The 17,289-nt window shown below is 44.5% G+C and overlaps 1 protein-coding gene and 1 long non-coding RNA gene across 9 annotated transcripts in view; one reads left to right on the plus strand and one right to left on the minus strand.

The window, feature by feature from the left end:
- Window positions 1-129: 129 nt before the first annotated feature.
- The window catches only part of LOC119565368, a 29,536-nt gene continuing 12,376 nt past the window's right edge, over window positions 130-17,289 (minus strand). Inside the window, exons 1-5 of one of the 8 annotated variants that reach the window (XR_006288856.1) lie at window positions 9,686-9,906; window positions 7,612-7,661; window positions 5,060-5,366; window positions 1,668-5,022; window positions 162-1,057 (exon numbers count right to left, since the gene is read on the minus strand). This is a non-coding gene — a long non-coding RNA (uncharacterized LOC119565368). Of the gene's footprint in view, window positions 1,058-1,667; window positions 5,023-5,059; window positions 8,976-9,163; window positions 9,179-9,685; window positions 10,097-17,289 lie in introns of those variants that run through there. The other 7 variants (XR_006288857.1, XR_006288851.1, XR_005223951.2 and 4 more) reach the window with 7 other exon arrangements.
- LOC114018342 (T cell receptor gamma variable 9) lies at window positions 9,498-10,113 on the plus strand. The gene is made up of 2 exons (XM_027817712.3): window positions 9,498-9,627; window positions 9,740-10,113. The coding sequence occupies exons 1-2, from the start codon at window positions 9,585-9,587 to the stop codon at window positions 10,102-10,104; spliced, it is 408 nt and encodes a 135-aa protein (XP_027673513.2). The 5' UTR covers window positions 9,498-9,584; the 3' UTR covers window positions 10,105-10,113.

Below are 17,289 nucleotides of genomic sequence, written 5' to 3' on the forward strand. Positions count from 1 at the left end.
TCACATACAATTTAGAGAGTAATACATATGCATGTCACTTACAGACACTGTTCAGGCTATCCAATATAGATTAATATCCATTCAAGTTCTTGGCACGTATGTTAAGGAAACGATTTGGTTCACAACAAATCATGAACATGGGACATTTACAGAAGTGTAGTACTTACATATTTATTTCCAAAGAATTCTTTACATGTATTTAAGGTTCATAAAATCAGAGAGGTTTGAAATGGAAGAGACCTATTACAGCATCCAGTCCATCTTCCTGCCAAGGCAGAACTATTCCCTACAGAAGTATTTTCTCGTGTTTTGTCTAGTCTAGTTTTAAAGGTCTCCAAAATGGGGCTTCCATCTCCTCCTTTGAGAGATGATTCCATGCCTGATTGATCTCAATGTCAATAAGTTTTCCTGATATTCTGAAAGCTTTTCATATTTTCTCAGTCCTCACTGGTGTCTGCAACTCAACCCAGTTTTTAATCATATGCAAGTTTTGTAAGTCTATTCTTCACGCCATCCTCTGAATCAGTAAGGAAGATGTTTGGCATTTCTTTTTTCCTGCATTAAAGATTGATTAATTGATTAAAGTATTTTGAAATCTCCAGAGGAAAGGTGCTCCATCCTGCAAGATACTGAGCTATTTCCAAAAGGTAGTGGGTACTCTCATCATCATCTGTAGGCACTAATGAGAGCTGAGAGACCACAGCACTTCCATCATTATTTAGTGCTTTATAGAATAAGCTCTGTATGAGCAAAGTGTGCAGTTTATTTTTAGTAGTTCTCAGACTTATGTACGGAATTCAATCAAGTCATAATAAGATTTTATACTTGAGTTGAGAGACTCTTTTCCTTCTAGTCCCTTAATCATTGTACTGGCAATTATTATGTATATTTTTAAAGTTATGACCCAGTCCTCAATGCAAAGTTATCCCACTGTGTTCCTCAAAAAAAACAAAAAAACTCCAGAATTTTCAGAGGGCTGTAGCAAGATCTGGAACATGGACCTGGGCATTAGCAGCTGAGATTTCTCAAGGGTACCATTTTCAGAAAGTGCTGCTTTCTGTAACATGGAGCAAATGGTGAAGGCAGAAAATGATACAGTGACACAAAATTTTTAACTGAATTAATATTGAACCATTAACAGCTTATTTTGTGAAGCTACGAGATGTCTTGAGAATAAAAAGTTCATACAGCAAATTTCCCCTGCTCCCTCCCTCACCATACCACAAACATCCTTTTAACAAAACAGGATGTGTCGCTTTTCAGCTGCTTCATCAAGACAAGAACCAACAAATTGCGTTTAAACATCTAGCAGGTTTGGATTCCAATTGCTTCACCATTATTGCAATGAGGTTTTTTGTGTTTTTGTTGTTGTTGTTTACAAACAAATCCAACTACACTCAGAAGAATCTTTTCCCACATTTTAGTATTAGGAATGGGATTTTCATTTTACTGTTGGTAGGATTTAGAGCCATAAGGCCCTGGCCTTGTGAGTTCCTGTTGCCTGTAATGGGAGATGAAGGTGCTCAGCACCTTGCAGGATAGGATAGGCCTTTTCAAGTTTCATCCAGAGTTCAGTGAAGTCAGTGGAAGAACTCCCAGCCACTTCAATGAGCTTTGGATCAGGGCCCCAGACATCCACAACACACTCCCTGGAGACTTTCACTCACCCTTTTGCAGTTCTGTAAAGGGGCTCTCTCCAGATGTCAAGAAGAGGGCTGATGTTGATTCTTCAGAGGCAAGATTGTTTGATCAGGAATATTGTATATTTACTGCAGTCATTACAACGTTTCCATCCTAGAATGCATGTTTCTATAGAAACTAAATGGTAAAAATAAAATTGGAGAACCCTGTAGATTTCTATCACAAGGGCCATTTAACAGAGTATAAATGTGTATGAAAATAAGTGCACAGCAAATTAATTACTCTAATTGAATTTTCTTGTTTCAATATAACAGAGCCAGAGGAAGATGAGGCATTATCAGACTACCTGAGGAGTCAATTTTGAAAACAACCATCTCTCCTGAATAAACCCACTTCAGTCAATGAGACTATTAATGTGAGTCAACTTACTCAAAACCTTCCTCTCCCTTGTGCATCCCCATAAGTCAGTGGTAAGTTAGCCCTTAATTAACAAGGCAGGGCTCAGACAATTCTCAGCACCCTCAAGAATTCCACAGGGAGGCTTCCACAGGGAGGCTTTCAGTCTCATTTAAACGTCCACTCTCATCCTCGTCCAGTACAGCCCTCTTTGTGAGATCATTCCTGGTCTCATGATTAGGAAAATGGCTGCCTGGGTACAGACTATGATTTTTAAATCCTTGGAATTCAGACCAAGTTTCTCCAGGTGACCAAGTTCAGGCTCCTAAATACCTTTAAGGATCTGACCCTAATTCCCTTTCCCCCGCTAGGTCTGTTCAAAGAAAGTTAAGAAGTTTGTGTTGATTGAAAAAAAAGCACCAGGGACAGTGCTGGTAGCACTCCATCAGTATACTTAATAACTATGTTTTTGAAATATGGTATATTTGTTGCTATGTTTCTTTGGATAGCATGCAAAGTATATTCACAATGTTACAGATTCAGCCCTTTGTAGAGGGGCAAGGACAAGGTTTATACTGCACTTACTTCTCACTATAACCCTCAAAATAGGATTTAAGTGAGGTTAAAACAGTGTAAGGACCTTGTTCTGGCTCTCTGCACAGAGATGAAGGTCACCCAATAAAAGTTACATACTCTTGTGGATTAGGGTGGAATAGACGACAACCGATACCCAAAGGGAAACTCACAGACAGGGTGTATATAGCAACAGAATTCACAAACAGCATATGAAACCCCTTATGAAACAACGGGAATCTACTGATGTAGGTGAAAACAAAGAGTTAATCATTGAAGCATCTCTGAGTTTGGATGAGGCAAAAGTCAAATTAAAGTGCAAGGACAATGTGTTTATTTAAGAGATTACTGATTTGTTTTCCTTGACAACAATTCTATCAGATCTGTAAACTTGAGGGGATTCTAAGTTAAGACAAGATGAAAAATCCCCAAGTAAATTCTCCCTAGGAATTGGGGCTTATTCCAAAGATCATTGAAATCAATTGAAGAGCTTCCCATTGACTTCAATGGACTTGGCATCAACACTTAGTGATCTAATTTTCATCACTGCTTGAAAAAGTTAGATTAGTTGCCTTTTTCATGCTGAGAGCATTATTCCGTAATCAAATCTGCTGATGTTTAAGTTTAAAAAAGGGGGTTGGGGGGGCAGAGAACCTCAGTACTTGTAATCCCATTGTTATAAAAATCTGATACTCTTTTTCAAAAGTTCTAAACAAGGCAGCAGTCAGAAGAGTTGCTAGATAGCATGAGGGAAGGTTAGGAGATGTTCATATATCGAACTTTTATATAAGGCAAATGCAAATCTGTATTGCCTTGAAATAGCTCACCAGGCACTTCCTCTACTCAAGTGATCCCTCCCTTTTTCTGAGATCAGAATTCATATTCCTTTCTTTCTCAGTAGCAGGCTCATCATAACTTAGTGAGAATGTTACTATTGCAAGTTTATCTTGTTGCTTCAGTAGTTTGGTCTTGTAAGTTGCTTTTTACACTCTAGGCTTCTCCATGCAGGCACCTTACTGAGCAATGATTGGAGATCCTCCATGTTCATTCAATTTCAGATTAAATGGCATTTGTCTCTTTTCTTTGCAGATGGAGAGGCCCAAGTACTGGTACAATCTCAACTATCCATCACCAAAGCAGAAGATAGAACTGCACGAATTGACTGTCATGTTTCTGGCATAACCCTTAGTACTGCTTATATACACTGGTATCGACAGAGACCTGATGCAGCTCTGGAACGGATTCTCTATCTTTCATCAGGAAAACCCATCTTTGACCAGGATTCTGAGAAGGGAAAGTTTGAGGCAGAGAAGCAGCTCTCCAAGTCGACCTGCACCCTGACAGTAAACAAAATAAGCAAGAGTGATGCGGCTACCTATTACTGTGCCGCTTGGGATCACACAGCATCAAAAAACCATTCACATTCTGTACAAAAACCTACTTTGTATTCTCAACAACAGCCTTTCGAATGCAAGAAACCACAGTGACCTCCTCATCCTGCTTCTCATGATGGAAGCAGACGCAGAAACACCTTACTGGGTTCTGCAACAAGAGATAAAAGCAACACAACTATTGCTGGCACAAGTTTTGCAAACAGTAAGATCCCACCTGTCTCTGCCAAACAACAAGACCAAGTAGTTGCACAGGGCAGCTAAATAGTCAGGGCAGCAACATTTTTAGTTGCTCTCTCGGGGAGTGACTAAGGTTTGATACAGTTACCAGTTTGCATAAGGGAGCTGGCACGACAATTGAATTAGGTCAAGATTGGACATTCCTTGAAACAGGAAGGACAGGAGAGTCAGTCCAGGGTGTTCAATCCAATATGCAGATCTAATGAAAAATCTCCTGGTTACTGACATTATGGAGGGTTAGTTAGTCTATCACCTGGTCCATAAACTCATTTTAATACTGCCTATATATTCCAGTAATCTTTGTGCAGTTAGTTACTCAAGTGCACTGGAAACTAGACTGCTAATGTAAAATATGTTGCAACACTGCTAGAGGAAATAGCTTGAATCTTTTTCCTCTTTCTAATTAGCATTTACCAGTGAAGAGCTTGTTAGTCCAGCAGATGCCTGCTCATAAAACCACAAAGGTCAGATCTAAAGACTGGTTTCATATTTAGTCTACGATACCAGTTTGTTCGATGAGATGTAATAGAAATATCTGCTTCAGAGAGTGTATCTTTTATTTCTAGCCATACACATGAATGCACCTTACGAGCAAATAAATGATCAAAGTCCCTGCCCCAGGGAGCTGATTCCTCTAGTACTCCTCTCCGTTTAGGGTTTGTGGATAAATGCTTGGATGGATAATGAAGGAAGGAAAACAAGGACTGCAGTGATGTGACATCCCCTTTAAAAAAAAAAAATCTGGTTACTTCTTTTCTACCTTCTGCCATACAGTCAAGCACTCACACACTCACACTCACACACACACACACACACACACACACACACACACACACACACACACACACACACACACACACACCATGAAGAGGAATTAGGTTTTGAAGGCCCACAGGATGAGTGCATTTTGACAGAAATTTCACATAGGCCCTATACAGATAAACAAATTCCTTTGTGGGGGATCATTTCTCTATTAAACACAGAATAAAACAGCATGAATTGTCTGTTTACAAAAATGGCTCTTGAAATATCCAGAACATCAACTTCTTGGTGGCCCTTTAAATGAGAGCTGAACAGAGTCCTTCTCTACTTCAAGTAGAGTTCTCTGCAGTGGATTAGTCCTCACTGCAAGACAATAAAAACGAATATTAAAAAAGAGAAAGAAGTTGCTTGTAAATTAATTGTACACGACGCCTTCAGGTATAAATTGGCCCTTTTACAGAGCTAGGATGAAACTAAGTGTCCATGAACAAGGCCATCCTATTTCAGTCAAGGGCACTAGCACACAGATGTATTAGCACTGTTACGAGTAGTGAGATGTAAAATGACCAAGTACCACAATTAAGTAGGAGAAAACCTGAAGAATTCAAGACTGAAAAATATGCTACAGCTGAATTCTGCCAGATGCTCAGTGTCCCCAGAAACATTGTGAACACCATCATCTTCCACTGGTATCCATGCGATCCGAGGGCACTGACTCATTCTCTCCATCAGGAAAGGCTCAGCAGCTTCCCTGGGCAAGTGATAAGTGAATGACAGAAAGACAATTACAGTTTTAACTGCACGGTCATCAGCTCTTCTCTTCCCCGTCTTGTCCATCACCTGCCTATTAAATTTTCCAACAAATTCATTCGTGCTTTCTTCCATACTGTCACATACTCATGGAACAGGGCCCTCGTCTCATATGCAACATCGCTACCTTCTCCTCTGCAAGATTTCTATTCCACAGGATGTATAAGAAATCTGCTAACACACAATGAGCTTTAGGGGTGAGCGAGGAGAAAACAAAAACCAGTGTATTTCTGCATAAACAATGACATGGTAAAAAAAAAAAATATATGTAGAAAAAATAAAGGGGTTTTGACGTTTTCCTTTCCTACAAGCTGGAGAGGTCACTCCTTTTTTCAGGCTGTCAGCAGTGTGAGGCAGGACTTTGCCTCTTTGTTTTCACTCTGGGGCTCGGATCCAGCACAGTATCTCAGGTTGCTACAGTAATATAAGTAATAAACGACAGTAATAATAATCATGAACACTGATCCTGAAACACACCCAAGGAATCTATTTGACACCAGTGCTAGGGTTGACACTCGCCCAAGGTCAAAGTTGTCATACTGAGCAGCAGTAATTCTACCTCACCTTGCAATAAATCTTCTACAGCTAGTACCACTTAACTGGAGGTTATCTAAATGAGTCACTTCCTCTCCCCATCTACATGTCTCTCTCCATTCAAGACCGTCATTTACATTCCTTGGCTGGAGTTCCAACAAGGGCAGCAAGAATGTTGCTGTTAAAGACTTTTGTTCTGGCTACGGTTTGCTCCTGTAAGTGTGTTGCTTGCACTTTGGGTGACAAGATAGCAAGTGTGAAAAATTGGGACGGGGGAGGGGTTAAAGCACCTATATAAGACAAAGCCCTGAATATAAGGACTGTCCCTATAAAAATCAGGAAATCTGGTCACCCTATTCACACTGCTCTCCGCATACATTGGTACATGACAGCAGCTGCTGGAGAGAGTCTTCACATTATTTCAGTTTTATTTTTATATTTTCTCTTTGTTTGTCCATAGATGGCTCCTCGCAGGTGCGTCTGACCCAACCTCAGCTGTCCATCACTAGGGAAGGAAATAAAACCTTACGAATTGACTGTCATGTTTCTCTATCTGAGGATTTTGGCAAAGCTCCTATACACTGGTATAGACAGAGACCCGGTGCAGCTCCAGAACGGATTCTGTTCATCTCAACACAGTCTGAATTTGACAGAGTCTCGGATAAAGGAAAGTTTAATGCTGAAAAGAAGATTGACCAGTCTACCTGTACCCTGACTATAAACAAAATAACCTCCAGTGACATTGCTACTTACTATTGTGCCTATTGGGATCGCACAGCGTTAGAAAACATTAGACAGCCTGTACAAAAACCCACTCTGCATTCTGAGCCACAGCCTTTTGCGTCTATGAGGCCACTGTCACCTCTCTTAAAATTCCTGAGCCAGCTGCAGAAACTCTTCATTGGCTTCTGCAACTAGATATGAACAGCAGCTGCTGATTTAGTGCATATTTTCCACATAAATCACTAAGACCGGGTCAGGTCTAGCAGAACAGGAGGTCACCTCGGGCACAAAGGGGAGTTAGGCACCCAATCTCATTACAAGTCAATGGGAGTTGTGTGTTTAGCTGCCCCTTGCCCTGTAAAAAAAAAAAAACACAAAACAAAAATCTTCCCACTGAATATTAGGTGAAGCCGACACTCAGTAGTTGTCTGTGGGGGTTATCATGGGCTGAGTAGGTGGAGATTTGTCATCACTTAAGAGGAGCAGAACACTTGGGGTGAAAAATCTGGCTCTAGAGAAGGAAATGGGGCCAGGCTCTCACCCCATAACTGCCTGACACTGCAGTCTCCCAATCCAGACGTCATTCATCTGCTGAAACAGGAAACAAGTGAAAGTAAAACAGGAGCGTTGGACCCAGTGTGCAGGTGCAATAATGTACCTCCTCATAACTCCCCAGTAACTGGGGCTCATCCTGCATAGTTTCCTCACCAGGTACAGAGCCTCATTTTAGTGTCTAGAGATTCCAGTTGTGGATCTCAGTGGCCACTGGGTCAAGCCCTAAGTGTCTTTCCCTTGACCTCAATGGGCTTTGGATCAGACCACAAGTCACCTAATGGCACTGCAAACCAGCCTGGCCACTTTACATTTTGATATTACTCCGATGGAAACAGGAGTAAGTTTACTTTGGTTGCTTTTCTGCTGTTTAAGTAGCCCTGAACCACAAAGAGCTTATTGTTCACTTTATAAAAACCACAGAGTTCTCTTCTGAAGGACGAGCCTATCTTTAGTCTCTGAAGTCAGTTCAGCAGAAAACACACGGTGTGACAGTAGGCCACACTCTGCTTGAACTGATATTATGCTGTAGAATTTCAATCTTCGCATGAACGTTCAGGGAACTTTACAGAATAAGAGTCCCTGCCCCAGGGATTTTATAGTCTAAGGAGGGTTACTAGAGCAATGGGGATAAATGGAGTCAGGTTCTCCAGAACCCCTGGGGAAAGCGTGTGATTGCAGATGACACTTGAAAGAAGGGCAGACGTGGAAGCATCGCTTATTGAATGATGCTAGAAAGATACAAGAACACTAATGGAGCTACAATATAGAAAAGACATCATGGATCGGATTAGCTCTCATCACAAGGAAACAAAGAAGTGTTTAAGAAAACATGAGGTTACTCGTAAATTGATTTGACAAAAACATCAGTGTAGAGTTGGCCCTTTTTCAGAAGTAGGACAAAATTGACTGCAAATGTACAATTGCAGATCCATCCTATATCAGTAGAGGGCATTAGCACACAGATATAATAGCCACTGTAGATTACTCCATTTATAGAGCAGAGGGATAGTCTCACACTGAAGTAAGAAGCGATATTCCACTACTTCACATCTGGGAAACTCAGCGAGAGCAGGATCCTGGGAAGTGCTTAATATCTTCAGAAGGGTTCTGAGTGCTGTACCGGCAACAGCACAACCCTCAGGGCAGCACCTCCCATCTTCAACAGGGAAAGAAAATAACCCCCGAGAAAATTAGTCTTCACTGTGACATCAACATGACTCTGCCAGTCCCTTCATCTTTTTATTAGTTACAGTCACAGCTAGGAACCCCAATCACAGATCTGGTCCACACTGCACAGGGCACTGTAGAAACAAACGAGCAAAGTTTGCATCCCGGCCCACAAACATCTTGGTGCTTTCTTCCAGCACTTGTGTGGAATGCCCCCCACCACCCACACAAATCCCTAAACCACTAGCCTCTTCTCCTTCAAATCCCCCTCAAAACCCACTCCTGCTGCAACTCCTACAAGAAATCTGCTGGCAAATAACTACTCTGGTTGGGGAGGGCAGGGGGATATGGTATATTTAAATATGAAGTACCAAAAATTCTCTGCTGGTGCAAATACACTTTTAGACTGAAGATCTTTGGGACCGTCACTCTATATATTGCTATGTGTAGTACCTCACACAATGGGGACACCATCCGGACAGAGGCTTCTGGAAAACACTGTAATATAAATAATTCAAAGACCAATCCTTCATTACCCGTACTTCCATGATGCAATCTACACTGGTCTAATGATAGCGGAAGAGTTTGCTTTATGCCAGATAATCCTCTTTGATAAAAGTAACTTTGCATGAGTTTCAGCCATAACTCTACTTATCTTAAATTAGCATATGCAGCCGGCAAATCCTCACCCCGTGTTAACTAAATGAGTCACTTCCTGTCCCCAAAGGCACCACTCTGTCCATCCCAGCAGTCACATTTCTCACAGATGCAGGACCGAGCAAAACCTGTAAAATGTTACTATTTCAGGTTGTTATTCTGGCTTCGATTTTGTCTTGTAAGTTTCTTTGTTATCCTTTTTCTACACAGTTGTACATTACTGAGTCACAACTTACCATGCTCCAGATTCATGTTAATTTTCTGGTTTTCTTTTCTTGTCCTCTTTCTAGACGGATGTGCACAAATACATCTGAGACAAGCTCAGTTGTCCGTTACCAGGGGAAAAGGTAAAAGTGCACGTATAGACTGTGAGGCTTCTGGCATTCAGAACTTCGGGAATGCTGTTATACACTGGTATCAACAAAGACCTGGAGAAGCTCCGGAGTGGATACTCTACTTTAAGACAGAAGCTGAGAAATCAAGTTTTGACAAGAACAAGTTTAGGGTTGAGAAGACAACTGAAAAGTCCACCTGTACCCTAAGGGTATACAGACTAACCGACAATGACATGGGTACCTATTACTGTGCCTACTGGGATTACACAGTGTTAGAAAGCCATAGACAGGCTGTGCAAAAACCTCACTCTGTATTCTGAGCCACAGACTTTCAAAAGTGTACACCCCCCCCTCCACACATGCACACACACAGTTGCCTTCTTAATCTTAATCATCTGAAAGCACAAGTAGATGCTCATTTCCTCTGAGCTAGATACAAGACCATCACATACAACTGATATTTTTAAGTATGGCAGGTATAGATTTAGAAAGGGTGTAATAAAAGCTAACTTTTATAGGTACAGCATAGCATGTCATTGACTACATCCTCCAGATACTTATAGTATTAAGTCAAATATCCAATTCCTCCTTCATTTCTGGTTAATCATCTTTAGAAAGCCATTCCCATCAACTCCCTCCTTGAATGTTCTATATGCTTGCTACCATTTCTGGGGCTCGATACAGGGGTCAGGACACGCAGACCATGGGGCTGTTAGCAATATTGGTTTTAACACTATCACAGACAGCGACAACCTTTGGAGGATGTTGGTCTGCTGAAGATCCCTGGTTGGAAGAGAAAGCAACTTTTCCAGGCCTGTGATAGACAGCCATTTATTAAGACGATGACATTTTGCCCCCTACTGACTGAACAGCAAATCAATGAATGGAGAGGGCTAGTAAGCTACCGGAGTGGTCATAAGTGCTGGAACTAGGGATGCTGCTGCACCATCTGGCCTGAAGTGGTTTCCATTATATGCAGGCTTTACAGTTTGGTTCAATGGCTCTTAGCACCCTGATTATATACAAATTATCAGAGGGGTAGCACTGTTAGTCTGGTACTCCCCGATCAGATTCCCTCCCACCATCAATGCAACAGTTGCTAGAACAAATCAAGAGTTGCACATTTAAATTCCCTTCACCCCCGCACTTGGATCATACATCATGGGGAGGTTGGAGGAGGTGGGCCAGGGATCTGACATGGATTCAACCCACAGCTGAAGCTAAGGCCACCCTATAGCACATAAATATCCTCCATAACAATAGTTTTATTGCTTGTAACCCAGAAATCTCTCCCACTTATGCTGCAATTTCCCCCCATTGTAACAAAGTTAGCAGCAGTGGCCACTTCCCAACTGCAGCTCTGGCTCCATTGGTGTTTCCTCTCCAGCACATTCTCTGGGCCCAAACAGATCCTCAGAACATGAACCTAGGACATTCCACAGCCCAGCTGGCCACAGAGACTGTTCCAGGGTCTAGTTCAGGTCCTGGCTCTATTCCTGCACCTCTGCCACCAGAGAACCCTGTGGTGCTATCCTCATCCCCTCTGCACCAGTCTTGAACTCACACTGTCCCAGCTCAAAAAGCCTATCATGCAAGAAGGGGGGGATCCATACTCAGGGTGGTGGTGAACACCCAGTTAATCTCCTTGGAGTAAGGGCAGGTAGATAGGCTACTGCCAGACTTTTGCTTGCATCCTTTGCCTTGTGATAGGCACCCTTAAGGTTTTAGATTCACTCCCAACGTTGGAAAGCCATCGGCTGGATCTCCGCCTCTGCCAGCCTCTTGGAGATGCTCTCGCACAGATGCTGGTTTCAGGTGCACTTCCCAAAATCACGTTCTTTGCCGTGCTCACACCACAGAGCAACGAGAACCCTGATGCTTTGACCAGCTAGGACGTGCCGGGACAACATCTTCTCAAGCTGTTCGACTGACCTGAGCAGGGCAGAGGTGGAGCAGGCTGGATGAACGAGGGGTTAAATGCTGACTGGGTATAATCCAGTAGAGGCAAATGGGAAGTTAGTATAGAATCATAGAATATCAGTGTTGGAAGGGACCTCAGGAGGTCATCTAGTCCAACCCCCTGCTCAAAGCAGGACCAATCCCCAACTAAATCATCCCAGCCAGGGCTTTGTCAAGCCCAACCATAAAAACTTCAAGGGAAGGAGATTCCACCACCTCCCAAGGTAACGCATTCCAGTGCTTCACCCTCCTAGTGAAAAAGTTTTTCCTAATATTCATCCTAAATCTCCCACACTTCAACTTGAGACCATTACTCCTTGTTCTGTCATCTGCTACCACTGAGAACAGTCTAGATCCATCCTCTTTGGAGCCCCCTTTCAGGTAGTTGAAAGCAGCTATCAAATGCCCCCTCATTCTTCTCTTCCGCAGACTAAACAATCCCAGTTCCCTCAGCCTCTCCTCAGAAGTCATGTGTTCCAGTCCCCTAATCATTTTTGTTGCCCTCCGCTGGACGCTTTCCAATTTTTTCACATCCTGCTTGTAGTGTGGGGCCCAAAACTGGACACAGTACTCCAGATGAGGCCTCAGCAATGTTGAATAGAGGGGAACAATCAAGTCCCTCCATCTGCTGGCAATGCCCCTACTTATACAGTCCAAAATGCCACTGGTCTTCTTGGCAACAGGGACAGACTGTTGACTCATATCCAGCTTCTCGTCCACTGTAACCCCTAGGTCCTTTTCTGTAGAACTGCTACCTAGGCATTTGGTCCCTAGTCTGTAGCAGTGCATGGGATTCTTCCGTCCTAAGTGCAGGATTCTGCACTTGTCCTTGTTGAACCTCATCAGATTTCTTTTGGCCCAATCCTCTCATTTGTCTAGGGCCCTCTGTATCCTATCCCTACCCTCCAGCGTATCTACCTCTCCTCCCAATTTAGTGTCATCTGCAAACTTGCTGAGGGTGCAATCCACACCATCCTCCAGATCATTAATGAAGATATTGAACAAAACCGGCCCCAGGACCGACCCTTGGGGTACTCCACTTGATACCGGCTGCCAACTAGACACGGAGCCATTGATCACTACCCGTTGAGCCCAACGATCTAGCCAGCTTTCTATCCACCTTATCGTCCATTCATCCATCCCATACTTCTTTAACTTGCTGGCAAGAATACTGTGGGAGACAGTGTCAAAAGCTTTTCTAAAGTCAAGGAATAACACGTCCACTGCTTTCCCCTCATCCACAGAGCCAGTTGTCTCGTCATAGAAGGCAATTAGATTAGTCAGGCATGACTTGCCCTTAGTGAATCCATGCTGACTGTTCCTGATCACTTTCTTCTCCTCTAAGTGCTTCAGAACTGATTCCTTGAGGACCTGCTCCATGATTTTTCCAGGGACTGAGGTGAGGCTGATTGGCCTGTAGTTCCCCAGATCCTCCTTCTTCCCTTTTTTAAAGATGGGCACTACATTAACCTTTTTCCAGTCGTCCGAGACTTCCCCCGATTGCTATGAGTTTTCAAAGATAATGGCCAATAGCTCTTGAATCACATCCGCCAACTCCTTTAGTACTCTTGGATGCAGCGCATCCGGCCCTATGGACTTGTGCTCATCCAGCTTTTCTAAATAGTCCCAAACCACTTCTTTCTCCACTGAGGGCTGGTCACCTCCTCCCCACGCTGTGCTGCCCAGTGCAGTACTCTGGGAGCTGACCTTGTTCAGGAAGACAGAGGCAAAAAAAGCACTGAGTACATTAGCTTTTTCCACATCCTCTGTCACTAGGTTGCCTCCCTCATTCAGTAAGGGGTCCACACTTTCCTTGACTTTCTTCTTGTTGCAACCATACCTGAAGAAACCCTTCTTGTTACTCTTAACATCTCTTGCTAGCTGCAACTCCAAGTGTTATTTGGCCTTCCTGATTTCACTCCTGCATGCCTGAGCAATATTTTTTTTCTCCTCCCTGGTCCAATCTTCCACTTCTTGTGAGCTTCTTTTTTGTGTTTAAGATCAGCAAGTAGTGTAGATAGAAAGCGATAAAATACAGCCCTGGGGAATTGTGGGACGGCATTAGAGGACTATCAAACCTGAGCTCCACAACCTGGGATTCAGCTGCATCCTCATTGAAAAGTGGGCAGCTTCGGTCTTACCATGGAGCAAAACCCAGGCTGTAAATCTACACTCCCAGCCAGGCAAGAAAGACCAGGTTCAAAACACACACAAGCCTGGGCATAAGGGTTTTGTGTGAGGAGGAGAGAGGGGTTTTAGCTAAAACCAGGGTAAGAGCCAAGGTAAATCTAGAGTGACAACACACCCTGAAAGACATAAATCTGCAGGCAGCCACAGGCACCTTTCTACAGCAGCGTTCCCGTTCTTGCTTCCACCAGTGGAACTGACCCAGGGGTAGAAACTGAGAGAAATTTTAGGGAAAAAAAGTCTAGTGTAGACAGATGAGGCTAACTGACATTTGGAAAGTGTTCCAGGCAGAGCAGAGTGGAAGTTCCATTCCATCATTTAATGAAAAGTAAGAAATCCATGACCACTGAAATTGTCACGATGCTACTCACTGTGGCCTTGGAACTCCCTGGTAGCAGCAGGGATACATTTCAGATCCTTCTGCTCCCATAGCACAGCCCCCTCCACCTGGCCTGAAGAAGAGTTTTCTTTAGCTGTGAGCAGGACTGGGTTTATGCCACATAGCTGAGCATTTGGGGTACCATCCTTGTTCTTTGCACATATACACTAATCAGGGTATCACAGTATCTATCAAGGGCTTTTAAGAACATTTGGAGGAATACAGAGAAGGAAAATCCTGACTCTCATACCACAGTCTGGTGACCCCATAGCACCAGTCAATAATTTGTGCAAGTGCAATCAAGCAGAATTAAAGGTCAAGTGGATCCAGAGGTGACACTTTCCAAAACAGAAACTGCTACCCAGTCCCGTGCAGTTTTTTTGTAACTCATTAGCAGATAAAAAGAGTTTCTTGGAGGAAAGCTATTGTGCATTTGGAGTTTTATAAGAGAGGGTGTAAGGATTTGACGGTTTGAGTTGATTAGAAGAATAATGAGAGATTAAAGTAATTCATTGTATATTAGCTCCCCTACCCAGGAGGAACAGGTTCCCTTACCAGCTCCAAACCTATCCCCACAGTCCCCTCCACTACAAACCCTGATCAGTTCTATAATCAGTCTCCAGAAACCCCTTCCCAACACCTCTTTGTGGGGTAGGAAAAGAAGTTCATGTTGGTATTTCAGCTACAAAGGGTGAATAGTGAACAGTGAATCTTCAGATGATCTCTGGCCACTGTATTACAATAATTTACACATTCTCCAAAGTGCAATGTATACCTATGTCTGAACATTAATAATTAAATACGCTGTCAAAGGGTAACTCACCATCAAAATGCCTCCATGTGGCTGGCAAAGTCGTCTCCTCTGGTGCCCCCTACCAACAGCCACTCCAGCCCTGCTAGGGTCTACTCCTTGTGCCTCAGCCCTCCACCAGGTCACATTCAGTCCCACTCTCTATCACCCCAAGCAGCAAAAAAAAGGGTTTTTGGGTGGGAAAAACCTGCCAAATACACCGCCACCGCCAGAGAGAACAGAACATCGGAGGGAGCTGCCGCCGAATTGCCGCCGGGGCTGCTGCTGGAGTGCCGCCCCAAGAACAGCCGGAGTGTAGCCCCTTCAGCAGCACCGCCCCAGGCACCAGCTTGCTTAGCTGGTGCCTTGAGCTGGCCCTGTTCTCTATAACCCAGGAAGGGGTAACACAAAACAGTCCAATGACCTTATGACAGATCTTCAGCCCAAATTGGGGGTTCAGTAACCCTTATACCCCTCATCTCAGGGGGCTTTTATGCCACCTTCCTTGGCAGCCAGTAGGGGAACATGGGCAAACAGGCCTTTTTTGGAAGACAGGAAAAGGTCCGTTATTAATGTACACGAGCACGTGTCATATCTCAGTAGAGGGCACCAATAGCACACAACTGAACTGACAATGGCCGGTGTGCAGCCCAGTGACTATGTGTACACCTGAGAGAAGACGCAGACTCAGATTTGTAATGGGAGGAGCGTGCTCCTGCCCAGCCAGCATGGACATTGGTGCTGGCCCACGTGAACAACTGAGCACAGATTCAGGCCCCACTAGGAGCAATGAAGCATGCTCATAACCAAATTACGTGTTCTCCTAATATGCCCCACCTCCAGTATTCTTATAAAAAAATTTGCATTTCTGCTCTAGCTCTGGCCCCAGCCCTGGCTACTACTCCAACCCTGGTGACTGACCACTGTTCTCTGCCCCAGTCCTGGCCGTGCACTGCTCCAGCCCCAGCCCTGGACCCTGACCTGGCCTCTGCTTCAGTCCCCAGCCCCCGTGTGAACAGCTGATTCGCGGGAAGCCGGGGTGGGGGGAGGAAAGCAGAGCGGGACGGCGCATTCAGGGGCAGAGCGAAGGTGACCTGGGGCCAGGCGGGGAGCTGCCGGAGGGTGCTCTGTACTCACCAAATTTTCCCCATGGGTGCTCCAGCTCCGGAGCACCCATGGAGTTGTTGCCTAAAGCGCCACTTTTGATGTGATCAGTGGAGGGGAGCACCCTCTCCCCTTACTCCCCCCCAGCTACACTACCCCGCCCCTAGGAGCCAGAGGGACCTGCCGGATGCTTCTTGGGAGCTGCCCCAGGTAAGCACTGGATAAAGGGTCTGATTCTTCACTGCCCTGTACCTTGTGTAATTGCTCACACCATCTTTGCCCAGTTGTAAAGTGAACTTGATCGTCCACTCACACTAGAGGCTTACAAAGACATAAATGGCTATACAAGGTGCAAGGCAATGGATAATTAAGCCCATGTACCTTCCTCAAGAACTTTCAGGTGGCAAAGCCATGTATATGTTACTGCCCTCTGAAGAGGGAAATATGTCTAGGTGCTGTCTCCTCGTGGTTGCTCTCTCTTTTTGCCTTCTAGCTGTTCTGTGGGCCATTCACCTGGAGCAGGAGCAGATCTCTCTCACAGAGCAGCCACTTCAAGGCAGCTCTGCCAAATTCACTTGCAAGGTGTTTGGTGGTTCGGATTCTACCTACATCCACTGGTACCGAGCCCCAGCTGGAGAGGCCCCACACAGGCTGCTGTACCTCACTCTCTCTGGGTCAGAGTTAAAGAGAGAGGCAGGCTTCTCCAGTAAGAAGTTCTCAGCCTATGGGAGACAAAGCATCTCTAACTTGTTGGTGCACAAGCTGGAGGAGACAGACAGCGGCTGCTATTACTGTGCCATATGGGATTTTACACAGTGCCACAAGCTTCCTAGAACCCTGCAAAAAACCACCACAGCTCTGCGTGTGGGGCTGAACTCTCAGGTTACTGCTGCAGCAGAGCAGGCTGAGCCCTGCCCCCACCCTGGCACACCAGCCTACACAACAGGCAGAGCCTCAGTCCCACAAACCATGGCCAGTGTGAACTCCCGTTCGGCCAGCCCAAGTTGTGTAGGGATTTGCCTGAGCCAGGGAAGTGGGAGTTTACCTAGTGGGTGGCACAAAGCTGACATCCAGTCACTGCCTACC

The sequence above is a fragment of the Chelonia mydas genome, chromosome 2, assembly GCF_015237465.2.
Source record: "Chelonia mydas isolate rCheMyd1 chromosome 2, rCheMyd1.pri.v2, whole genome shotgun sequence".
NCBI classification, from domain to species: domain Eukaryota; kingdom Metazoa; phylum Chordata; order Testudines; family Cheloniidae; genus Chelonia; species Chelonia mydas.

Coding starts and splice junctions, on each gene's coding strand:
- LOC114018342 (XM_027817712.3), top strand. CDS start 9,585: ATGTTACTATTTCAGGTTGTTATTCTGGCTTCGATTTTGTCTT. Junction 9,628..9,739: donor TCTGGCTTCGATTTTGTCTT/GTAAGTTTCTTT, acceptor TCCTCTTTCTAG/ACGGATGTGCACAAATACAT.